Source organism: Mandrillus leucophaeus, unplaced genomic scaffold (genome assembly GCF_000951045.1).
Source record: "Mandrillus leucophaeus isolate KB7577 unplaced genomic scaffold, Mleu.le_1.0 Scaffold1090, whole genome shotgun sequence".
Taxonomy (NCBI): Eukaryota; Metazoa; Chordata; class Mammalia; order Primates; family Cercopithecidae; genus Mandrillus; species Mandrillus leucophaeus.
Genome location: NW_012099099.1, coordinates 185867 through 212509, shown reverse-complemented (window position 1 = coordinate 212509; position 26643 = coordinate 185867). Strand labels below are relative to the sequence as shown.

The 26643-nt window shown below is 36.0% G+C and overlaps 1 protein-coding gene across 1 annotated transcript in view; it reads right to left on the bottom strand.

Annotated features, from left to right (window-relative positions):
* Positions 1-1897: 1897 nt before the first annotated feature.
* The window catches only part of HACD4 (3-hydroxyacyl-CoA dehydratase 4), a 28198-nt gene continuing 3452 nt past the window's right edge, over positions 1898-26643 (bottom strand). The window contains exons 3-8 of the mRNA XM_011988782.1: positions 25004-25131; positions 14166-14278; positions 9827-9933; positions 6277-6402; positions 2447-5375; positions 1898-2363 (exon numbers count right to left, since the gene is read on the bottom strand). Of these exons, the coding sequence (XP_011844172.1) occupies positions 5293-5375; positions 6277-6402; positions 9827-9933; positions 14166-14278; positions 25004-25131 (557 nt within the window). The 3' untranslated portion in view covers positions 1898-2363; positions 2447-5292. The remainder of the gene's footprint in view (positions 2364-2446; positions 5376-6276; positions 6403-9826; positions 9934-14165; positions 14279-25003; positions 25132-26643) is intronic.

The window sequence follows — 26643 nt, the reverse complement described above, 5'->3', positions numbered from 1 at the left end:
ATGCAGTGAGCTCCATATATTCAAAGTGTTAGGAAAAAAATATATCATCAACCACATTTCCTGTATTTGGCAAAACTGTTCTTCAGACATGAGAGAGAAATTAAGACATCCCCAGATAAACAAAAGCTGATAAGAGTATGTTACCACTAGACCTGCCCCTGCCAGAAATGCTAATAGGGGTCCTGCAGGCTGAAATGGAAAGACACTAAACAAAAACTCAAAGCCACATGAAGAAATAAAGATCTCAGTAAAGAAAAATAATGGGCAATTAGAAAATCTACTACTTTTTGTTTTCTACATAGAGACTGTTGCATTTTTAAAAATTGATTTTGGACACACAGTGTATATAATTTTGTGAAACTTAAAGAAGTGATTGACAGAGATATAAAGAGCAGAATTTTTGTATATTTTTGAAGTTCAGCTGGCATAAGTCCAAATTACCTTCAGGATATTAAATGTCACCCTATGGCAACCACAAAGAAAACAGCTACAGAATATACACAAAAGAACTGAGAAAGATACTTAAATGCTTCACTATAAAAAAGTAAACTACACACAAAAGATGACAGTAATGCAGGAAATGAGGGACAAAGAAGCTAAGCTATGTAGAAAACAAACAGCAAAATGACAGGAGTAATTTCCTCCTTATCAGTCAGCTTCAAAAAGGAGGAAAATTCTGACATATACAAAATGGATGAAACTTGAGGACATTATGCTAAGTGAAATAATCCAATTACAAAAGACAGATACTGTATGATTACATTTATATGAGGTACTTAGAGCAATCAAAATCATAGAGACAAAAAGTAGGTGGTTGCCAGGGACAGGACAGATGGGAGAATAGGGAGCCATTGCTTAATGAGTATAGGATTTAAGTTTTGCAAGGTTAAAAAAAGTTCTGGAGATGGATAGTGGTGATGGTTGCACAATATAAATTACTTAATGCTACTGAACTGCACACTTAAGAATGATTAAGATGCAATATTTTATATTTTACAACAAAAAAATTTCAGAAACAAGTTGTCTTAGATATGCTTTCAAAGTATCTAATGGTTCCTATTTCATCTATGTTACTTAAATTTGAGAAAGTAAGCCTTTGTCTACATTGTAGAAAATGAAATAGGGATTTGGTGAACATACAGTTAAGACAGATAGTCAAAGAAATCAACTTTGCGATCTTGGTAACATCCAATTAACCAGATAGTTACTGTCTTGACTTCACTATGTCTGGCTTTCTTAACCTGGGGAACATGTACTTAAGTGGAAAAAGAAATTACATCTTTTTTTCACTAACTGATAATGAAATTTAGTATTCCTTTCCATTATGGATATAGGCAACCAACCACAGTAGTATTAACAATTGTGTCGTCGCCAAAGGAAATGGCAGATCTTTTTATGTTACAATTGTTGCAGATATCTCAAATTACTGTCAATTCTCATTTCTATTTTAAAATAATTATAAATTCACTTGTTTTTTTTGGTTTTCAATTTTAAGAAGTTTTTAAGGTAATCTGGTTTAAAAAAATTAAAGCATTACTTAATAATGAAATTTTAATTTATTATAATGACCCAGTAAAGTGTAGTTTCTCTAATTTTCTCTTCATTTTAGTGATTGATTGTACATGTACTTCAGCAGTGTAAGTAGCCATCTTTATTGGGAGTGATTAAGATTAACCACCTAAAATTTGCAAAGCGTTTCTGTTCTCCTTGCACACTAAAGCTTTTAGTAACTTTTCTAAAATTTAGAAGATAACTATAAAAGCAGAAAAAAAAATGTAGCTTTTTAAAAGGATAATTTTTTAAAATCCAAATATATTTATAAATATTTCAAGCAGCCTAATACTCAATTGTTTCTTTCCAAATGTTTACTTTAGTGGAAATAAGTGACCCGTTTTTTAAATTACATTTTTATTAATCCATTCTCACATCACAATATTTTTAATACCTTTTTACATAGTTACTAGATAAGATCTTTATAATTCTTTACCAAAAATTGAGTGATACATCAATGATACAGCAATGACTATCAGTTATTCACACATTTTTTTTAGATCTTCAAGGAAAGTATTTTTCAAAACTGTGAGAACATATGACTTACATTACAGTAACTAGCAATAATTCAGTAATAATCCAAAACATGAATTTTCCTTTTTAAAAAGTACTTACTATATTTTTATACCTTTTATCTTCCTGTAATGTATGTGTGTGTCGTGATTTTTACAATTAAAAAGAATACAGAATGGGGCATCATTTGTGTATTTGTTAAAGGTTTACTATTTTCATCAGGGTCTTCTCTTTTGAGCTAGAGTATCACTCCGTCACCCAGGCTGAAGTGCAATGGCTCAATCTCTGCTCACTGCAACCTCCACCTCCCAGGCTCAAGTGATTCTCATGCCCCCAGCCTCCCGTGTAGCTGGGATTACAGGCATGCGCCATCACGCCTGGCTAATTTTTGTATTTTTAGTAGAGATGGGGTTTCACCATGTTGGCCAGACTGGTCTTGAACTCCTGACCTCAAGTGATCTGCCCACCTCAGCCTCTCAAAGTGCTAGGATTACAGGTGTGAGCCACCATGCCTGGCCAGGGTCTTCTTTTAAGGCATCAAAGCCTAAATAACTTAAAAGATGTTAATGAATACATGACATTAATGAATACTCTATTAGAGCACTAGGGACTGAATCCTGGTATCCGCCATTAAATTCACATATTAAAGATCTAATCTCCAGCGTGATGGCATTTGAAGCTGGAACCTTCATAAATGGGATTAGTATCTTTACAATAAGAAACAAGGGAGAGATGGTTTTTCCCTCTACCATGTGAGCATATAGCAAAAAGGCATCCATCTGCAAACCATGAAGAGGAATCAGCTAGCACCTTGGAACCTCATCAGGAACTTAATTGTCTAGCACCTTTATCTTGGACTTCCTTGCCTCGAGAACTGTGAGAGATATATTCGTTGTCTAAGCTACCCAGTTTATGGTATTTTGTTATAGCAGCCAAGCTAAGACAGCAATTAGTACCAAGAAGTACAGTGCTGCTATAACCAATACATAAAGATGTGGAAGCAGCACTGACATTAGGTAACAGAAGCTGGAAGAGTTTTGAGGTACTAGAGTACCTGGAAGAGTACTGGAAGAGTTTTGAGGGACTAGTTTTTTTGCTAGAAAAGGTCAATATTGCCATGAAGGGACTGATAGAGGTGATTTTGGTGAGGGCTCAAAGACAAGAAGGTGGGAGAGAAAGCCTCCATCTTCATAGAGAACATGTAAATCACCATGAATAAAATGTTGGTAGACATATGGACAATAAAGGCCATTCTGATGAAGTCTCAAATGAAAATGAGGAACCTGTTATGGGAAACTGGAAGAAAGGTGATCTTTGTTATAATATGCCAAAGAACTTGGATGATTGTGTTCATGTTCTAGTGTTCTGTGGAAAGTAAAATTGTGAGCCATGAAATTAGATATTAAACTGAAGAGATCTCCAACCAGTGTTGAACCAGTGCCTCGGTTTATCTTGACTGCTTAAAGTAAAATGTGACCAAAAATGAAGACAGACTTGTTAACCAAAACGGAACCAGAACTTAAAGATTTGGGAAATTATCAGTTTGTCTGCATTACAAAAAGGTAAGAAAACATGTTTGGTAGAGAACACTAAGGGTGTAGCTGACCAGTCATCCAATTAGATTTGTGTGGGTGCGAACCACAGACCTAATCAGCCACCCTCGCAGGAACACTGCCAGTTTGTCTTGAAAGGAATGGAGATGGGACAGAATGAAGGAAGACTGTTGGACTTCTTGGATTTGGGACCATAGAGCTATTCAGCTGTAAATGTACACTATTCTTTAAGAAAAGGAGAGACTGACCTCAAACGGTGATTCAGAGGACATCAGGGGTACCTTCTCAGTTTCAAAAGGGGCAGTCATTGCCTTGGTTTCAACAGGCCTGACAGCTTCTGCCTGGTGATATAGGGGTCATCCTCCTCCAACATAGTCCTGGGGGCAATACCTCTGCCTCACTGGGTCTTGAAGCCAGAGTATCAGGCCAAAGAGGATTATTCCTAAGCCTGAGATCTCATGGTGCTTGCCTGCTAGGTTTTGGACTTGTTGGGGACCCATTACACCTTCCTTTTTTCCTGTTTCTTGCTTTGTGTGTCCCATCATTGTATTTTGGAAGCACATAACTTGTTTCATTTCACAGGTTCACAGCTGGAAAGGAATTTTGCCGCAGGATGAACTGTACCTTGAATCTCACTCACATCTGATTTAGATGAGACTTTGGACTTTAGCATTGAGGCAGGAATGAGTTAAGACTTTTAAGGCTGTTGAGATGGAATTTATGTATTTTGCATGTGAGGAGGACATGAATTTTGTAGGGCCAGGTACAGAATGCTATGGACTGAATCTTTGTGTTCCCCCAAAATTCATGTGTTAAGCCCTAACCTCCAATATGATGGTATTTGGAGGTGGAGCCATTGGGAGGTAATTAGGTCATGAGGGTAGAGCTCTCATGAATAGGATTAGTGCCATTATAAGAGACACAAGAGAGTTGATCTCTCTGTCTCATGTGAGGACGCAGAAGGACATCTATCTGCAAACTGGGAAGAGGGCCCTCACCAGGAACTGCATTAGCTAGTGCCTTGATCCTGAGTGGAATTCCCGGCCTCCAGAACTGTCAGAAGCGTTGCTGTTGTTTAAGCCATTTGGTTTATGGTGTTCTACTTATAGCAACTTGAGCTAAGATACAGGGCTTGGAAAGATACTTAATTTTCTAAACATATCTAATGTTTAGGGTGAGTATTGAATTATTAGCTCTGAAGACAGAAATCTGTCTATAAAACATGTTATTCTAGGCAACTGTGGAATATCTTTTCCATCCCTCCCCTCCTACAGATCTATTTGGGAACTCGGAAGTGAAAAAGAATACATGTAATTTAGGTTATCAAGTTTGGTTTCTTAATTTAATTGAATCTATTGCAGTTAATCTCCTATTTCTCATTAAACTTACAGGAAAATAATCAGACTACATACAATGTAAGTGTAACTTGTATAAAATGCAAATGAAGCAGGAATTTTGGTGAAGCAGGGTATGGAGAATATATATGTCTTAAAAATACAATGTGTGAAAAACATAGCCTGTTATGTCTACAGTTTTGGGGGTATGTGCAATCTTTTCATGTAATGGATTTTTATCAAACATAAGGTATTTTTCCACCAGAATACTTCCTGTGTTGTATTTACTGCGGTTGAATCCACAGCCTGTCTTTTCTCATGTCACACTGGAATGCTGTACTTCACATTTTCTTTTTTTTAATGGGAAAGATTCCGAGGATGTCTCTTCTTTCTGAGTATAGATGACTGTAGGTAAAATACATGCCTAATATGGAGAAAGAAGTTGCAAAAGTAAGTAACGTTAACTATCTCTCTGGAAGGAACAATGAGTTTAAAATACAGTCAGAGTGCTGCCCGAATCCAGGGAGAAGACACTGGCAAGGGAGATGTGAGAAGGAATGCTTAAAGAAGTGTCCAGATTTTATGCAGAAAGAGAGGTAAATAAAACTCTTCTATCCTACTTTTTTTAATGCAAGGAATTGTCTTCCTTTCTTTAGCATAGCTCTCTCCACCTCCCTCTAAAGTTTCACATTTTTGTCTTTTCTCTCTATATGTTGTTCTTATGTTTGATATCTGTTACCTTCTAGAGATAATCATTATTTTGGGGATTTGTGAAGGTTAGAGCTGGGAAAACAAAAATTTAATAGTGAAAGTTTTTTCCCCAATTTCCTGGAAAATGACTAGGTTTAATGATCAAATTTATTCAAGGGTAAGTTTTTGTTCCATACATTTTTCTTGAGTCTCTAACACCGACTTCCATTTGCCTGATAGGAAGTGCTAGCTTGAAAAGCGAAACAAACAAGAAACAAAACGGATATAAATGGAAAAATCAGAAATAGCCAGTTCTTCTTAGTTTGACATCTAGGTTTTATTTGTAGATACCTGTGCACATGGTCAAAACTTCTATATCTCATACATAATGCAGCTATGTTTTCTGATAGTAAAATTGTTCTTATTTGTACAGTGAAAGGGAAATATATGATCCCATGATGCCCGGCAAAAAGCATTATAACCTCCAGGGGCTTCACTAACAAGATCTAGTTCATCATGTCAGGCTTCCTCTTTGGTCTCTCCCATGTTTACCAACCTGTATATTAAGGTAGATGGCAAGCACTAACCAAAAAGCACAGGAAAAATGCAAAAACAAGACCAAAAAAGTCACTTACCTATAAAGAGCATCATGAGATATATTTTCAGCACATATGGGAAATAGATGGATAAGTCAAAGGGCAGCTTGGTGGAATAAGTGCCAAATGATTCAAAATAAGGCAGCGATTGATAGATGGCAAATGCTGTTAAAAAAGAAAAGCATCATGAAGGTTTTCCTCAAGTTGTTACAGGGATGTGTATATATGTCTTCATAGTTGTAGGATATTTTGAATTTGATGACAGTTTTGTAATAGTTGCTGAATCTTTTTGCTAAACCTAGTTTAATATAGAAATCTGCGAAATGATTCAGTTGGCAAGGTGCTTACAGCAGTATGACTTATTGAATGTTTGTCCATGGTATACTTTATCGTGCCTACAGAGGAAGAATTTACAAGGTTTTTTAAAATGTTATCTCAAAATACATTTGTCCACCTAGCCACAAATAGGGGTGATAGACAGATGAACTTGGAAAATGGTGCATATATTTTCCTCTTAAGAGTTGCACAACATGTATTAACATAGTAGAGATTGTGAGAAATTCTGCAATTAAAAAAAAAAAAAATACCAGTTAACCTTTCCTCAATCTAACTGGCCTTAGAATATCTGCTTCTTCCTCCTTAACCACCAGTTGTACTTAATAAGTATTTTGAAGAACTCTATGAGAAATGCTGGCCTAAATTATTTTGAGGGAGGGAGCTGGTATCAGGTAAAAAAAGATGAAAGTTTGGTAACATTGTATCCCATATATAGATATTTTTGGTAACATTTCATGGAATGAAATGGTAATATGCTAACATTATGTAAGATGTTATCATTAGGGTAAGCTGGGTGAAGGGTACATGGGAATGGTGTACTATTGTTGCAATTCTTATGGGTCAAAATTATCCCTACATAAAAAGTGTTTTAAAAGAGAAAGTGAAGAAAAGGCAGGAGTTCACAACTGTTAGAGCCGAGTGGAGGTATGAGTAGCATCATTACAGGATCTGCCACTGACACCAAACATGCAGTTTAAGGTTAACACAGGCTGCACCTATGTCTCTAGCATTTTATCAGTATAATTAGTTGATCTGGTTATTTACATAAGCTTTGTTTTTATCTTATATTTGTCAGATGGGAAATTATAGTCATTAAAAATTAGTAAAGTTATCAAAAGTTTAATAGGTTTACTTAACTGTGTAGTTTTATACTTTGGGACATCTAACATACAGAAACATATAAAGATAAAATTTAAATTACCTGTATTCCACCACCCAGAGTTAATCATTATTGACATTTTTGTCATATATATCTCTAGACTATTTTCTGCATATACCTTATTTTGTAATTGCAAGAATAAGTTTATGAAGTGAATAAAAGAATAAGGGTTGTATGGCAACCATATAAGAACATGGCTTTCCTAGAAAGGAAAAGGATTCGAATTATGGAATAACAAGAATGCAAAAGTTTCCTATACATTTATCCATCCCTTATTCCTAGGAAGGGATTAGTTATATTTCTACCTTATTATTTTATATATTCTTTTAAATGTGATTAACTTTTAATTGGCAAATCATAATTGTATACATATATGAAGCACAATGTGATGTTTTGATATATGTGTACAATATGGAATGATTAAATCAAGCTAATTAACACATCCATCACCTCACTCATTTCTTTGTGGTGAGATTTGAAATTTACTCTTAGCTATTTTGAAATATACATTATTAAGTAGAGTCACCCTGCTGTGCATTAGATCTCAAAAATGTATTCCTTCTAACAAACTTTGTACCCTTTGATCAACAACTCCCCATTTCCTTTCTATATTCTCTACAGTACTATGATGTAATAAAGACATGTACATGATATTTCAATGAGAGGTGATTTGATTCTTAAAGAATGGACAATCAGGTTTTATTTGTGGATTTCAAGACAATTATTCTCTAGATCCATTTGGCATAGTCTATTCCAAAATTAATAATTCTTCCTTTTGAATCAAAACAAACTTAGAAATTCTAACATGATTTACAATAACTTAAGCTCTTTTTATCTGCTCATCAGTAGATAGAAAATACATGTTTTTGTTTTATAACTGGCTTTTATATACTTTGTCAATGTCATCATTTTATGTTAAATCTATGTCCTTATGTTTTTCCCTTAGTTACCTTAACATGCTTTCTTATTTTATGCCTTCAATTTTCAAAACTTTAATCATGTCTTACAGAATGCTCCTTACCAGTCTACCAAATCCATTGCAGAAGAAACCATATGTCCTCCAAATATCCTCAAACTCTGCAAACTGATGTTCTGAATGATTTGATCTTAAGTTTTAGGTTTATATTTAGGCTATATAATTAGCCTACTCATATTATATTCAATAATTCATTCTGTGTTTATTGAGCATATATACTGGTGCATAAGAGGAAGGAAGGAAGCAAAGAAGACACAGACATCCTTTTACCCCCACGGAGCTTAGAGTCTAGTCAAGGAAATGGACATTAATCAAAGAATCATACAAATATGTAATTATGCTGAGATAAGCCCTATAAGACAGCAGCCCCCAACCTTTTTGGCACCAGGTACTGGTTTTGTAGAAGACAATTTTTCCACAGACTGGAGGAAGAAGGATGATTTCAGGATGGTTCAAGCACACGACATTTATTGTGTACTTTATTTGTATTATTATTACATTGTAATAAATAACAAAATAATTATACAACTCGCCATAATGTAGAATCAGTGGGAGCCCTGAGCTTATTTTCCTGCAACTAGATGGTCTCATCTGGGGGTGATGGGAGACAGTGAAAGATCATCAGGCATTAGATTCTCATAAGGAGCATGCAACCCAGATCCCCATGCACAGTTCACAATAGGGTTTGTGCTCCGATAAGAATCTGATGCCTCCACTGATCTGACAGGAGGTAGAGCTCAAGCGATAATGTGGGTGATGGTGAGTGGCCATAAATACAGATGAAGCTTCACCTGCTAGCCCACTGCTCACCTCCTGCTATGCGGCCTGGTTCTTAATGGGCCACAGACCGGGATCATAGCCCAGGTTGGGGGCCCCTGCTATAAAAAGATTCATGATGCTGTACCCAGGGGAACTCAGTTGAGGAAGTCAGGGAATGCCTCCCTCAGAAAATGATGATTAATCTCAAGATAGAGTTAACTAGTTGCTGAGAGAGGGTAGGATACATGGTAAATGGTAAGTGGGAAAGAGTTTCACCAGAGGGAACTGAATTTCTGTGCATTAAAAGTTAAAAATCATAGACTCTCTAAATGTTAACCTCTTTTTGGTGAGTAAGCAGACTCTGAGAGGTCAAATGAGTTACCCAAAACTCATACAGTGAGTTAATGAAGGGAAGGACTCAGATGCCGTTGCTTTCTGTCCAGTATTTTGTCTACTGTGCAGAGCTGCTTCCCTCTTCAACTTTGCCTCTTTGCATCAAGGGAAATATGCCAGGAAAGATACATTGAGTGAGCTAAGCATTCGCAAAAATAGTAATTTAATCATCAAAAACTTTAGTGAACCATTATAACTAGATGGTTTTTGTCAGTAAGCAATACAGCAAGTCACTCTTTTCTTACCTTCAGCGAGAACACACAAAGGATAAATTGGCATCCATAGGGTTTGACTGAGCCATGTCAAGACAGCATAGGATATTCCTATGACTGATAACATGCTATAAGTGTACCTGAAAAGAGATGAAAAGCTCATAAACATCATTTTCTGCTAATACCTAGGAAATAGGAGAAATGACTGTACTGTGTAATTAAATACAGAGATACAACTGGAAAGTGTGCAAATTATGTATTTTATTTCCTATAATTTAAGCAAAAGATTTTTTTTAAATGGGGGAAAGGGACCATGTCAATCTGGTTTGTCTCATGGGGTAGATCATGAATAATTATAAAGCTAAACAGAGCAAGTAAGTCTTACTCCCTCCTCAGAAAAATACAGTAATAAATTTCCTTGATTAGTGACTTCAATTTCATTAAAAACCAAGCCCATTTTTTGCACCAAGCAGCTAGGTTTCTTAATGACAGACATACTTGTAAATAGCTCAGGAATTCATTTAAAAATAAAATGTGACTTCCAAATCTTTATTTGGCAATTCTGCTTCTGCAGGTGTACTATCTATGTGATCAGTTAAAGAACTGGCCTTGGGAGCTGATTCGGGTATAGTAGGGAGCTTTAAGCCTACCACTGTGATGTAATAGATTAAGTAGTCTACATTGTGTTTTATTTCTTTGAATAGGACACTGGTTATTAGGCTTGAGCATATATCAGAATCACCTAGATGGCATGTTAAAACACAAATTGCTGGACCCTACTCCAAAGTTTCTGATCCAATGGAACTGTGGTACACCCCAGACTTTGTATTAACAAGTTCCAGGTGATGCTGATGCCACTGGTCTAGGGACCACACTTTGAGAACTACTGATATAGACAGACAATAAATACATGTGACAAAACCACCCAAACAACCTTGAAAACATGAATGGGGAAGAGTAAATCTCTCTCATTGCAGGACCTGAATTCCGCCCCTCAGAGACAATAGCCAATGTCAGTTTCTTAGGTATTCTTTCAGAAATGTTTTTGCATTTACATATCTATGTGCATATTTACTATATAAAATATATACCAGCAGTGGAGGACCTCACTGAACATAGCATATAATCAAGTTTTTGATCTTTACCAATCAAAGTGAAAAATGGTATCTCATCTTTTTCCCCTCATATTAGAAGAGTAGGTAAGCATCTTTTCATGTTTAAAAGTCACTTTTGGCCAGCCGTTGTAGCTCACTCCTGTAATCCCAGCACTTTGGCAGGTGAAGCCAGGCAGATGACCTGAGGTCCAGGGTTCAAGACCAGCCTGGCCAACATGGCGAATCCCCATCTATACTAAAGATATAAAAATTAGCTGGGCATGGTGGCAGGTGCCTGTAATCCCAGCTACTCAGGAGGCTGAGGCAGGAGCATCACTTGAATCCAGGAGGCGGAGGTTGTGGTGAGCTGAGATCGCGCCACTGGACTCCAGCCTGGGTGAGAGAGCAAGACTCTATCTCAAAAAAAAAAAAAAAAAAAAGCCACTTATGATGAGGTCCAATTTATCTTTTTTTCTTTTGTTGTGCTTCTGGTATCATATCTTATAATCCACCGCCAAATCTAGTAATCAAGATTTACTCCTATATTTTTTTCAAAGAGTTTCATAGTTTTTCCACTTATATGTGAGTGGTGACTTCATTTTTTTGTGTGTGTATATCCAGTTGTCCCAGCACCATTTGTTAAAAAAGACTATTCTTTCCCCATCAAATGGTCTTGGCATTGTCAAAAATTAATTGACCAAAAATGTGTGAGAGTTTATCTTTAGACTATCGATTTTATTCCCTGATTTATCCTTACACAATACCACATTTAATTATTGCTTTGTAGTAAGTTTTGAAATGGGAAAGAGTGAGTCCTTCAACCATATTCTTCTAAGATTGTTTTGGCTATTCTGAGTTCCTTGAATTTAAATATGAGTTTTAGGATCATCTTCTCAATTTCTGCAATGAAGTTATCTAGGTTCTAATAGGGATTACACTGAATCTGCAGATCAGTTTGGGGAATACTGCCATCTGAACAATATTAAGTTTTCAAGTCTTGTGGGATGTCCTTTCATTTATTTAGATATTTAATTTTTTCAACAATGCTTTCTCAACAATGTATAAATTCTGTGCATCTTTTGTTAAGTTTATTCCTCAGTACTTTATTCTTTTTGATGCTGCTCTAACCAGAATTGTATTCTTGATTTGATTTTGTGGTAGTTAATTGCAAATGTATAAAAAATAATTCATTTTTACATATTGATAATTTTTTATCAAGATATCATCTGCCAATAGAGATAGTTTTACTTGTTGCTTTCCAGCCTACATGCCTTTTATACCATTTTGTTTGTTTTCTGTTCTGTCTTATTGCCATGGATAGAACTTCCAGCACAATGATGAATATAAGTGGCAAGTGTGGATGCCCTTGTCCTGTTCCTGCGTGTTAGGAGGAAGGCATCAGTCTTTCATCATTAACTATCATATTAGTATGAATTTTTCATAGATACTTTTTGCAGGCTGAGGAAATTTCTTGCTCATTTCTTTAGGAAAAATAATTATAGGGTAGAGTGGGAAGATAAGTTTACCCCCATTTTACAGAGGAAAATAAAAGTTTCTAAAAGTTAGGTGCCTTGGAATTTCACTCCTAGGTATAAGGGAAATGAAAACATGTGCACACAAAAGCTTGTATATGGATGTTCATGGCAGTATTCCTCATGGCCAAACAGTAGAAAACACCCAAATGTCCATCAACTGATAACTGGATACACAGAAAGTGGTAAATCAATGCAATAGAATATTACTCAGCCCAAAAAGCAGTGAAGTACTGACACATGCCACAACACAAAGGAACCTTGAAAACATTACGCTAGGTAAAAGAAGCCTGTTACAAAAGGCCACAGATTGGATGATTCCATTTATATGAAATTTCCAGGATAGGCAATCCATAGAGACAGCATATGCGTGGTTTCCAGGGGCTGGGGGAAGAAGGGAGTGGGTACTCCTCATACTGCTACTCCCTCCTCATACTGCTACTGGGTATTAGGTTTCTTTTAGAGACGATAAAAATGTTCTAGGATAGTAGTGATTGCACATCTCTTTGGATATACTAAAACTCACAAATTTTGTATTTTAAAAGGGTGAACTTTATGGTATATAAACTATATCTCAATAAAGTTGTTATTAAAATAAGAAAGGTTAAGTGATTTGCCTAACATCACTTAGCAAGTAGGTAGTGGAGGTGGGTTTCATCCAGAGAGATCTTCTACCTTCATATTCAAAAGTCTTCCTATGACAGCATGCTACTTCTTTCAGTGCAAATGTTTTGTTCTCCAGTGTATTTATTGAGCTTCTCTGAGACTGAAAGAGTAAGCATACCCAAGACTAACATACTAGAAAGCTTCAATCCCAAATGATGTTCCATTGTCTCATGAATAGAAGTTACGGGCTACAAAAGTCCATGAAGTTTGCCCCAAGTCCACTAAACTATCAATTCAAAAATGAGAAATTACTAATTTATATACATAATTAAATTCATTTTACTTCAACAGAAGATTTCATTCTGATTCACTCTAGGACTCACCTTATTATTTAAACATATTTTAATCCAGTTAAGTTATTGAAAATATAATAAAATTACATACCCTTGGCTAAAAAACAAACTAGGGCTCTTGTGTCACCTCTCCAAATCCAGATCTCTCAAGTGGGAGGGACAATTCTCATTTGTGAAAGCTGACCTAGCAGTTAGGACACCTCCCCAGAGTGAGGTGTAAGCACTCACTGAGCAAAGGGGACTGTTTTACACCACCACTTGTAGAGGTAAGACTAGGCACATCTCACTGCAAAGTTTTAGAATTAGCAGTAAAAGGACTTAAGTTAGTCATTTAAACCCACTGGAATTGTAAATGAATGTGGGAGTGCATTTTCTTCCTGAAAGGCCCTATATTTAAAAGATTTTTGAATGCACAGAAACTAACTGTAAATTCTGGTGATATAATAAAAGACCTGCTTTGCTTATTAAAGCAACTGTACTAAAGCAACTGTGAGGAATGCCTTCGTTAGGAAACAGCTGAGGGTTATTCCAAGTTGGTTTTATGCCAAGCCTTCTGCAGAAACCTGAATGTGCTGATTTACTGTTGTAATACCATGGTAGGTTTTCATTATCTTTGATATGCCCATTATGGAGAACACTAAAAATACATTTCCATATCAAGATAAAATAATTTGAAAAGGGGATATGTTTTCCTGTAGTACCGAGTAACCAAATGTAAGCAGCTAGTACTGGTTTCACTGCAGAAAGCAATTTAGCCTTGTTTTAAGACATTATTTTACCTTCTTACCTAACCATATCCAATAGATTCCAAAAGATGAATAAAACACACACCACATATTTCCCTTGGACTTCCTCTTGACTGGTGATCACCACAAAAAGGATGATTATTCTCTCTGTGAGCTAACAAAGAAACAGCAAAGTCAGAAATTAGGATCATCTGTTAGGCTATGTAGGTAATTTTCTAATTTTAAAAACCAGATCTCCTTTCAAAAGTATACTTTAGCTGGAAATATGTATACTAAATTGTTAATAATGCCTCCCTCAGAGAGAGTAGGGTTATGGCTGAATTTCAGTTCCTCATTTGTCTGTATTTTACAAATAATATATAATGAATGAAAAAATGACATATATTTTATGTGAATCAGGATATTTCCTTTCTTCTTGCCACATGCATGTGTTTCTATTCACTTTGACAAGGCTTTATTGAGTGTCCACTGTGTGTCAGATGCCAAAATGAAAACACAGTCTTTGCTCCAGAGAGGGTAGCAGTGGTGGGAGAACTGAACAATAGCACAGTGTGTGCTAGATATGGGAGCACAGGTGAGCAAGATACTTTCTGCCTAGAGAAACAATGCAAAGAGATTAGTGTGCTAGATATGGGAGGCACAGGTGAGCAAGATACTTTCTGCTTAGAGAAACAATGCAAAGAGATTAATGAAGACAGGCTACATTTCTTTTCATCCAAGTTGGATCTTGAAAAATGAGTAAGAGTTTGTCAGGTAGACTGGATATGAGAGAGGGCATCCTAGGCAAAGGCAGTAGCCTGAGCAAAGAGGCATAGGTGTGAAAATGTAGGGTGCCCAGGGGAGTAATGTGAACCACTGGGGGGCTAGAGGGGAGGGTGCATACAAGGGAATAAAAGGAGATGAAATTGAAAACATGTTTGGAGCTGGGTTATGAAGGGTTTTGAATGACAGGCTGAGAAATTTCAATTCCATCCAATAGAGAAACTATTGTAGCTTTTTTTTTTTTTTTTTTTTTTTTTTCCTCCAGTAGGGGAGTAATATAATCCTAACCCTTATAAGCTAGTGGAAAATGAAAAGAATTCAATATATTCCAAGTCAGCATTTACAGATCATTGAGACTTCACACATTTTTGGCTCTGCCCCAATTACTAGCCTCAAAAAATAAAAAAATACATTCCTTTTTCCCAACCTAAATATAAAGTGCCTTCTTACATTATATTAATATATCCTGTACATTTTGTATTTTGTGTGTTTTTAATAGAATGTTTTACTTGCTCTTAATGGTCAAAGGAAAATATACTTAAGATTGAAGAGTCAAATTCGCAGTAAAGAGGGGAATGATTTATATTTTTCTTTATTTTTAAAGTGGATCAAGGAGAAAAGACGGGGATAACCTGTGACTTAGCATTTATAGGCTGCTAGTCCTGGAAAATCACCTAGTGCATAGAAATCCAAGATTTGCCAACAGCGGGCCACATGATCAGAAATCCACGTGTATAAGCTATATCAGCATGTTTATGACATGACTACAGTGGTGAGTCAAGAGGGTCTATGCTTGGCTAAGGGAAATTAGATATGATTCAAACCTTAGTCAAACTATGGAAGCCATCTACATAGCTGTTTTTTCTTTTTTCATCCTTTCTTTATAATATAATACTCTATTGATTTCGTTTCTATAATAAATTCTACTGAACTGCAATTATAATTACTGAACAATCCAACCTTGATGTCATGACACCTCTCAGCCTTCAGATACACAATCATAGCAGCAAACAAGTTCTTAGGCTCTACCTCTCTTATATTTGATCAGTGCTTGGTAATTAGGAAAACCTAGTTTTTGCTAGAAATCTCAGGAGATACACATACATGAATGGATACATGAATAAAATACAGATTTCTAATTACATGGCTGACTACTGAAAAATCTTAGACACCTCTCAATAAGATGATCTCTAGGGTCTCCTCTAAATAAAACATTCTGATACTAGCCCAGCCCCACCTTTTTAGAAATAAGGAATATGGGAACAGACCTGGAAACATATATATATATATATCCGAAGTCTCCTGGTTTCCAGAGTTGTAAGCTATCCGTGATGTCAGGTCACCCCTTAATTGAAGAGGACAGAGGGGAAAATCTCCTAAAAGGGAGAGACTGGAGCTGCATGATGAAACTCACCCTGTTGAAAATCATCACTTCACTGGGGCAAGGTAGCAATAAAATCCCAGCTGCACAGAAAGCAGCAACAGGATGGCCCCCCCAAACCAAACCACAACACACATACACACACAAGTGAAGACTCCTTCTATATTCGGTGTCAATGTAATTAGTTAACAAATCATCTGATGGTTATTTAACTCTAACTTGACCATTCAATGGCAATACAATGTGGAAATTTAGGCAGAGATGTTCTTAAATTGAAATAAAGCTTTTATTGTTTAGTTTGTGCCAGGTTCCAAATATACACCATCTCACTTTATCTCCATAATGACCCTAAGAAGTAGGTGCTATTATTGTTATATGCGTTTACAAAAGACATGCATTTTACCAACTGAAAGTGACTTACTTACAAGTCTAGAATCAACATCTAGACAATACGACTTCAAATTCCTGAAATACTAAGACTCTTTCACCATTGTTACTTGATATGAGTTACTCCATCACCTAGTATCCAGGTTATCGCCTATTCTTTAAAAAAACTTCCCCTTAAAAATTAAGCCTTAAAACAAGAGCCTCCTTGATTTTCTTAACACCAAAACAACTTTGAAGAAAAGGCTTTTAAAATTTATCAGTCTTCTGTAATATGACCATTTGGCCAGTTATTTAGAGCTTGACACTTGGAAGAATTTAGCCCTTTGTAATTTTTAACAAATCCTATGAAAATATGACTAATTACTAGAGAATGGTCTTGTTTAGTACAACTCAAATAGGTGGAGTAAAAGGTATAGTAAATATCCTACAACTTGGGTTAAATTAAACATGGTGATAATGTCATCTACCCAAAAGTGTGATAACTATATAATAAAAATGCTGGGCATTTTAAAGTTCTATTTGGGAATCCTCAACTCCAGGTTGAGCAATAATTGAAACTAAGTTGTTACTTTACAAATGGCAGGTAGCACTTCATTTATAAGCTATGGGAGGGTAAAATGATACTTCAACTACAGGGAGAATTTCGAGAATCTTAAAATTAGTTTTAGTCTCAAAGACTACTATTTTACTCAAATGAAAATCTAAACTCTCAATCCTCTGAACTTTTCTGAGAACTTCAGAAATCTATCTTTATATATTCAAAAACTACCAATTACATTCTTCTGTAAGACAAACGCATTTAAATCATTGTATTCATTTCTTTATTTATTCATCATTCAATAGATAATTATTGAGTGCACTGTTCTGGGTCCAAGGGGATACAGGGATACAGCTGTGAACAAGACCAAGCCCCTGCCTTCATGGTATTTATATTATACTTGGTGAAACACTAAACAAATGTAGCATAATAGTTGAGAGCTCAAGAGCCAAATAGCTTAAATGTCTGCTATAATATTCAAAACCTATGTGACCTTGCATAATTTACTTCTGTGTTAAGTAATTATAGTAGAGATAATAATTACCATCTGTTGTTACATAGTAATTATTATATACAGGAAAAGGTTGTTGTAAAGATTAAATAAGTTAATACATGTAAAGAACTAAGAAAAGTGTTTGACACACATAAAAGCCCAAATAAATGTAAGCTATGATTAGGAAAATGAATATTTAAATATACTTTAATGTAGTGATTTACAGTGTATTTACAGGAAAACATTTTTCTATGTAGATAATGACTGTGAATTTAAAAAATTCAATCTCAGCATCTGTAAAATTATGCTAGGAATATAGCTTTGTACTTATCACACTGAAGAACTACATGGATCAAATGTGAAAAACAGAGGAAAAATCTAAAATCTTACCTACAGAGTGAATTGGACATGTAATTCACTCTCAGGAGGCTTCCAAATTTGGAGAATGTTACAACTCAACACTATCTTTGGTAGTTTCTTCTCTAACAATATAAGCCTATTCCAAGCTCAAAACTGGTGAGAAAAATCTATGTGATTTTAAAGGAAAGTCAGATTATTTAGTCTAGCAACACAAATAAGCACCTGCTTCACAGCTAAAAAGAAATTAGGGTAAAATCTGGCTTTTTGCCTAAAAGGGTTAAAGATACTTTCCTTTGGGAATTCCTTCATATTTGTTCTCTTAAGAGTATGTGACTGTGAAATCTTTAGAGGGATTTTTGACAAACAGATCCCTGCTTGCCCTGATCAGAAATAGAAGTGTTACTGGCAAATACAGAAACAGTTTATGTGATTTGGGCTCATAAATGGAATCTCTGTAAGCACAATAATTTAGGAGTATTCGTTTTTAGTGTTTTGGTTAAGAAATTTTAAAAATTGAGTAAAAATGTGTAAAATTAATACTGCAGGAGTGTTTATTATGACACAGAGGGAAGGATGTGTAATTGAATCATTTTAATTCAATTATAAATGAAATATTTGCATGTAAAGCATTTCTCAAAAAGTGATGGAGTAATCCATTAAGGGTTTCCTATAGGGGATATCAGTCTAATGTTATGACACAAAGGTTAGTGTTGGCTATTTTCCCCTCTTCTTGAGTTGAAACATCCTAAAGCAGTATAAACAAAAATCTCCTTCTCAGGCTTCTGTACAAGCAAACTGAACAAAGCCCCTCAAAATCAACATTTCAGGGTTGATAGTGATTCTGTACTATAAAAGTCAAGTTGTTTTGATTAAGTTTACTGAAATCAACTACTTTTCCAATTCAATATTTTTTACTAAGCTAATAAAGTATGCAAGCTAATTTGGGAGGAGGGGATTGGAGAAGGGAGATACCTAGTTTTCATTTATATTATAATTTCCTTTATGCTTCATTTTAAAAAGTAAGTATCAAAGTTTACTATATTTTCTTATATGATTTTTATTGTCGTGTAATTATTTCAAAAATTGGAAGTCTATAAATAGCTACGCTATGGTTTTGCCCTTTTTCCCTAAGTGTATAAAAAAATAAAATATATGTCAGTTAAATGATTATTGTCTTTTGGTCAATCGTTTTTTTCCTTTCCTTTCGTATGTAATTTTAGAAATTCATAACGGTTTTTCCCTAGGTGTCAAAATAAAGATGTGCATGTAAAACATTTTAAAATGCACAGGGCAAACCGAATCCAGCAGCACATCAAAAAGTTTATCCACCATGATCAAGTGGGCTTCATCCCTGGGATGCAAGGCTGGTTCAACATACGCAAATCAATAAATGGAATCCATCATATAAACAGAACCAAAGACAAAAACCACATGATTATCTCAATAGATGCAGAAAAGGCCATTGACAAAATTCAACAGCCCTGCATGCTAAAAACTCTCCATAAGCTAGATATTGATGTATCTCAAAATACTAAGACGTATCTCAAAATAATAAGAGCTATTTATGACAAACCCACAGCCAATATCATACTGAATGGGCAAAAACTGGAAGCATTCCCTTTGAAAACTGGCACAAGACAGGAATGCCCTCTCTCACCACTCCTATTCAACACAGTGTTGGAAGTTCTGGCCAGGGCAATCAGGCAGGAGAAAGAAATAAAGGGTATTCAATTAGGAAAAGAGGAAGTCAAATTGTCCCTGTTTGCAGATGACATGATTGTATATTTAGAAAACCCCATTGTCTCAGCCCAAAATCTCCTTAAGCTGATAAGCAACTTCAGCAAAGTCTCAGGATACAAAATAAATGTGCAAAAATCACAAGCAGTCCTATACACCAATAACAGACAAACAGAGCCAAATCATGAGTGAAATCCCATTCACAATTGCTTCAAAGAGAAAAAATACCTAGGAATCCAACTTACAAGGGATGTGAAGGACCTCTTCAAGGAGGACTACAAACCACTGCTCAATGAAATAAAAGAGGACACAAACAAATGAAAAAACATTCCATGCTCATGGATAGGAAGAATCATGAAAATGATTCCTGAAAAATCATGAAAATGGCCATACTGCCCAAGGTAATTTATAGATTCAATGCCATCACCATCAAGCTACCAATGACTTTCTTCACAGAATTGGAAAAAACTACTTTAAAGTTCATATGGAACCAAAAAGAGCCCACATAGCCAAGACAATCCTAAGCCAAAAGAACAAAGCTGGAGGCATCATGCTACCTGACTTCAAACTATACTACAAGGCTACAGTAACCAAAACAGCATGGTTGGTACCAAAACAGAGATATAGACAAATGGAACAGAACAGAGCCCTCAGAAATAATACCACACATCTACAACCATCTGATCTTTGATAAGCCTGACAAAAACAAGAAATTGGGAAAGGATTCCCTATTTAATAAATGGTGCTGGGTAAACTGGCTAGCCATATGTAGAAAGCTGAAACTGGATCCCTTCCTTACACCTTATACAAAAATTAATTCAAGATGGATTAAAGACTTAAATGTTACACCTAAAACCATAAAAACCCTAGAAGAACACCTAGGCAATACCATTCAGGTCATAGGCATGGGCAAGGACTTCATGACTAAAACACCAAAAGCAATGGCAACAAAAGCCAAAATTGACAAATGAGATCTAATTAAACTAAAGAGCTTCTCTACAGCAAAAGAAACTACCATCAGAGTGAACAGGCAACCTACAGAATGGGAGAAAATTTTTACAATCTACGCATCTGACAAAGGGCCAATATCCAGAACCTACAAAGAACAAATTTACAAGAAAAAATCAAACAACCCCATCGAAAAGTGGGCGAAGGATATGAATGGACACTTCTCAAAAGAACACATTTATGTAGCCAAAAGACACATGAAAAAATGTTCATCATCACTGGCCATCAGAAAAATGAAAATCAAAACCACAATGAGATACCCTCTCACACCAGTTAGAATGGCGATCATTAAAGTCAGGAAACAACAGGTGCTGGAGAGGATGTGGAGAAATAGGAACACTTTTACACTGCTGGTGGGACTGTAAACTAGTTTAACCATTGTGGAAGACAGTGTGGTGATTCTTCAAGGATCTAGAACTAGAAATACCACTTGACGCAACAATCCCATTACTGGGTATATATCCAAAGGATTATAAATCATGCTGCTATAAAGACACATGCACACGTATGTTTGTTGAGGTACTATTCACAATAGCAAAGACTTAGAACCAACCCAAATGCCCATCAATGACAGACTGGATTAAGAAAATGTGGCACATACACACCATGGAATACTATGCAGCCATAAAAAAGGATGAGTTCATGTCCTTTGTAGGGACATGGATGAAGCTGTAAATGCTCATTCTAAGCAAACTATTGCAAGGATAGAAAACTGAACACCACATGTTCTCACTCATAGGTGAGAAGTGAACAATGAGATCGCTTGAACACAGGATGGGGAACATCACACACCGGGGCCTGTTGTGGGGTGCGGGGAGTGGGGAGGAATAGCATTAGTAGATATACCTAATGTAAACGACGAGTTAATGGATGCAGCACACCAACATGGCACATGTATACGTATGTAACAAAACTGCACATTGTGCACATGTACCCTAGAACTTAAGGTATAATAAAAAATAAATAAATAAATAAATAAATAAATGCACAGGAAACAAAAGCACAAGAAACAGAAACACAGTATAAAAACAAACCTATCCCCTGTGGACACACCACCACTACTTAATACCTGTAATGCTAATTGCTCAACTAGGTAATCAGTTCCTACTGTTGGTTGGAATTATTTCTCTAGATATTTTGGAGGACCAGTTCCCCCCAAGAAGAATTCAGTTGTCACTTAACAATCTTTTTTTTTCTTTTTTTTTTTGAGACGGAGTCTTGCTCTGCAGCCCAGGCTGGAGTGCAGTGGCACGATCTCGGCTCAATGCCACTTCCGCCTCCAGGGTTCAAGCGATTCTCCTGCCTCAGCCTCCCCAGTAGCTGGGATTACAGGCGCGCACCACCATGTCCAGCTAATATTTTTTGTATTTTTAGTAGAGATGGGGTTTCACCATGTCGGCCAGGATGATCTCAATCTCTTGACCTCGTGATCCAACTGCCTCGGCCTCCCAAAGTGCTGGGATTACAGACTTGAGCCACTGCGCCCGGCCCACTTAACAATCTCTTGACGGTAATATCAAAATCACATGACAACTGTATAGACATGGTTTTTCGGCTTACTTAAAAGCAGCCACTCTCTTAACTACAGTTTCTTCATTTAAAAATGGGGAAACAGGAAAACCAAGAATGATTACACAATCTGAGAGTTTTGTTTCATTATTTTAAAGCAGGGGCCTCAGTGCCATCCCATAATGAAGGAATTCTAATTGTCTGCATAACTCTAATATAAGAAGGAGGTAGAAAATGAAACTTTGGGCACAATGGCATGTTTCTGAACCTTTATCCAACACCATTTCCATTGTGGGAACCACAAAAAGGATGATAAATTATTAATAAAAGAAATAGGAGCCAAATAAAATCTCAAAGGAGATAAAAAGAGGAAGCCAAACAACCACAACAAAAATTGATAATACTCAGGATGAGAATAATTTTCTTCCCTAACACAGTGATCTCTGACTTATCTCTCCCAGTAACTGAAGACTTAAAAATCATTTGCACTCTGCTAACATCAGACTTTGCAAACTCGCCTTTGAATAAAAGGTGTCAATTTATATTTGCCACTATGTTTGAATTGCCAAACCAAGATTTGGTTCTTTGGTTACAGTTATATTTGTATAAGCCCTTAAAGTTTTAATTAGCAGTGATTAAAATCAGGTGTATATTCTGGAATTCCTGGAATTCCAAGAAATCAGCTTTCTAAGTTATATAATAATTTCTATTACTAAACAAGTCTAATTTTGTGAAGTACATAGGTGCACATTTTCTAGGCACATTCAAGCTGCTCAGTGAGTTTTCTTCCTTACAAAATTATCTATTCCCTTTAGGTGCATTCTCTACACCGGCAATAACTAAAATAACACTACTCTTAATTTTGAAAATGTTTACCATGAAACTAGTAGTAGCCACTTAGCCTAAAAAGGTAAAAAGTCCTTTGAAAAAATACCAATAGAAAACATAACTGAGATTTTAGATGAATTTAGTCATACTCCAAGCAAAATCATTCCAGATGATAGAATACAACTTTTATTTAATGTTAGTTGTTAATTTTATTTTCCAAGATTAGCATTATGGGATGCTGGTACTATATGTATTTTGGTTGTTTTGAAGTACACCACATTGTAAATAAGTAATAAACACCAATACATCATGCTCCCAGATACTATGTTGCTGTTGGGACAGATCTGTATCCCCGTTGATTTTGTACGGAACTATGTTAAAGGGAATTCCATCTAGGTCTTAGCTAGTTAACTGACTACTATGTTATTAGTTTATACACCATTACCCTAATTTTTATTTTACATTTGATATTTCAACATTTTTAATGTCTTTATCCTGATGGATACTATTTCTCTACACTTATTTAATAAGTAAAATTTAAAATATTCCATAAACTTGTAATGCTCAGTTGTTAAAAGCCTCCTTAGGATTATACTATTTATATCTTTTAAGCTTTCATGATATTTTAGACAAATTTTAATAAAAGGATCTATGCCACTCTTTCATTTAACAAAAATTTAAAGTGTACATTTACATTCTAAGCACTTTGCTAGGTGCTGGCAACACAATAAAATTCTGACATATTTTAATTAGTTTTACAATGTGAAATTGTCAAAATGATCAATTTTTCAAATTTATTTTGAGGATACCTAAAATTATACTCATGTAGATACCTATTTCTGTAGACTTTAAACTCATGTTCTTATAGTTGCCTGACCTTTACCGTCCCATAAGAAAGGGACAACTATATGAACTATATAAAATCTACAGAAAATATTTATTTTTATTTTTTATTTTTTGCCTTTATCCAGCAATGATTTTCTACATGGAGTCACTACTAGTAAATTTCCCATCTTCCTTCAACCTGCCTTTACAAAGAACATGGTAATCTAGGGCTAGAGGCATGGAAGAGGGAACAAAGAATAGTTAAGAAAATAGTAGTAATAGCTACCAAGTATTGTATTCTTAACTAAGTGCCAGGAACTTATCCATTTTCTCAGTTACTTCATAAGATACATGTTATTTTCATATCACATGAGAAAATGAAGTTCAGAATGATTAAATGACTTGTTTAAAGGTATACAGCTAGTGCAAAGTAGAACTGGGATTTGAATCCAGGTCTGTGTGTTCCCCAAGTCTACGCTTAGATGCTGTATTAGATAAATACAAATGATCTCCCCTTTCCATTGATGTTTAGTAAAAAAGAGGGAATGAGCAAGAATGGCCTAGGAGTACTCTATTCTCTGGATGTAGATGAAGGAAGCTTTTTGTTTTTTAATCATCTACTGTGTGCCAGGTATTATTTGTGGTGTCCTTTCCCTCAACAGCCCAATGGTTGTGGGTGGTATGATCCCATAGTGGTAAGCAGAAAAGCCAGGCCTCAAACCCAAGTCTCCAATCCTATGCCTTATCATTGTCTTCTACTACCCCAGGCAGTGATATGGTGAGAGTAGCAAGTGGCTATGAAATCTCCTTCCAGGATAGGACCAATGCAGTGCTGCAAGATCAGCAAGCATCACTGCCCTGAATGTTTCCAACTGGTTGTTCTAATTGTGCAGTTTTAGAATAAGGTTGTCCTTCCATGAAAGTAATTCTCCTTATCGGTGACCTAAGACAAGGGTTGGCTTTCTGCCTGCCAAAAAGTCAGGAGAAGCTGTACATAGAAAAAATGTAAATATGAAACAGATTCTATAATAATAATGTGATTCAAACCTACCTGCAAAAACCTTGGGAGAAGATGGTTTGACTCAATGCCAACATATATGTGCAGCAATTCCAGGAGAGAAACGGACTGGCAAAGTCGCATCACAAGTCCAATAGCATAAAAAGTGTCAACCATTGAATCTGTGTCCCATGGGTTAAAAATGCAGATATAGTAAGTAAAAACTGGATTATAACCCAAATTTATGCAGCACTTTGAAATCAAATGGAGAGTATTCACTTCCTTTTTCATTGTATATGTGAAAAATTCCTTAAGTAGCTACTAAATTATTAAGAATACAATGCAAACAAAAAAAGCACCCCATACTGTAGTGTATTTTAATTGCTTCTGTTACAAAAGAAGTAGAAACTTGAGAAAGATTTCATGGGCAAACGTACATGTAGCATTTATTCCCCACTTCTAAGATTATAAAGCAATTCCCACATAAGAGTAACCTCCTAGAATCTAGACCACCTCAAGTGTAGATAGAAGCAAACTTGTTAAAGACACTGTGCTCACAGTTCCTCCACTGACAAGGAAATGACAAAAATGAGAAAAAATATGATTTCACAGAAACTTTATGGAAATGACACTAATAATGCCATGATATCAAATAACATATGTATCTAGGATTTTGTTTCTATACATATTTGGTTAGTGCTTTTCTGGATTTTGTTAAACACTGGAACTTGGGCCTCCGATCAGGACTTTTGGGGTCTGCATTGCAGAGGGTTCAAATGAAATGCTGTGCACTTAGAGGGAGCTGAAATGGAAGGGAAACAAATGTTCCTCTACATAGGATAAATGTGTTGCTTTAAGTTTTAAAATGAAATCCTGCCATGTTTAGAAACTTGTAGGGAAGATTTTGCTCTCTTTACTGCCCAGTGGTAATTCACACAATGATAATTTATTGAGCACTAAGGATTTCTCTTCTCAGCAGCCCCACGAGATGGACACTATTATCATCATCCCCATTTCAGAGGTGGTTCCTGAAGCACACAGTCCATGCTCTTATCCACTGCCCTGCATTCACTGTACCAAAGCATTATGAATTACACAGCTCTGTGAAGGAAGAAGGTAGCAGGTACAACACGTTCCGGGTTTCAGGTTTCTGTTGAGCTACTTACGTAATTTATACATTGATTCAAAAATTGTACTGAATCCACGCTTGGTTGTTTTCAGTCCGTCTCCTGAATGAATCAGTTGTGTTTCTTTAATAATAAGTAGCTTCTACAATTATAATGGCAGGGTAATAATTGAGAAAGAAATGCGCCGAGCCAGGCACGGTGGCTCACACCCATAATCCCAGCACTCTGGGAGGCCGAGGTGGGCGGATCACCTGAGGTCAGGAGTTCAATACCAGCTTGGCTAACGTGGTGAAACCCCGTGTCTACTGAAAATACAAAAATTAGCCGGGCATGGTGGCGGGCACCTGTAATCCCAGCTACTCAGAAAACTGAAGCAGGAGAATTACTTGAACCTGGGAGACAGGTTGCAGTGAGGTGACATCGTACCATTGCACTCCAGCCTGGATGACAAGAGGGAAACGCCATCTCAAAAAAAAAAAAAAAAAAGAAAGAAAGAAAGAAAAGAAAAAGAAATACTCGCTGAGGCAACTTTTCTCACTGGAAAGGTAAGGCAGCATAAGAGAGTCC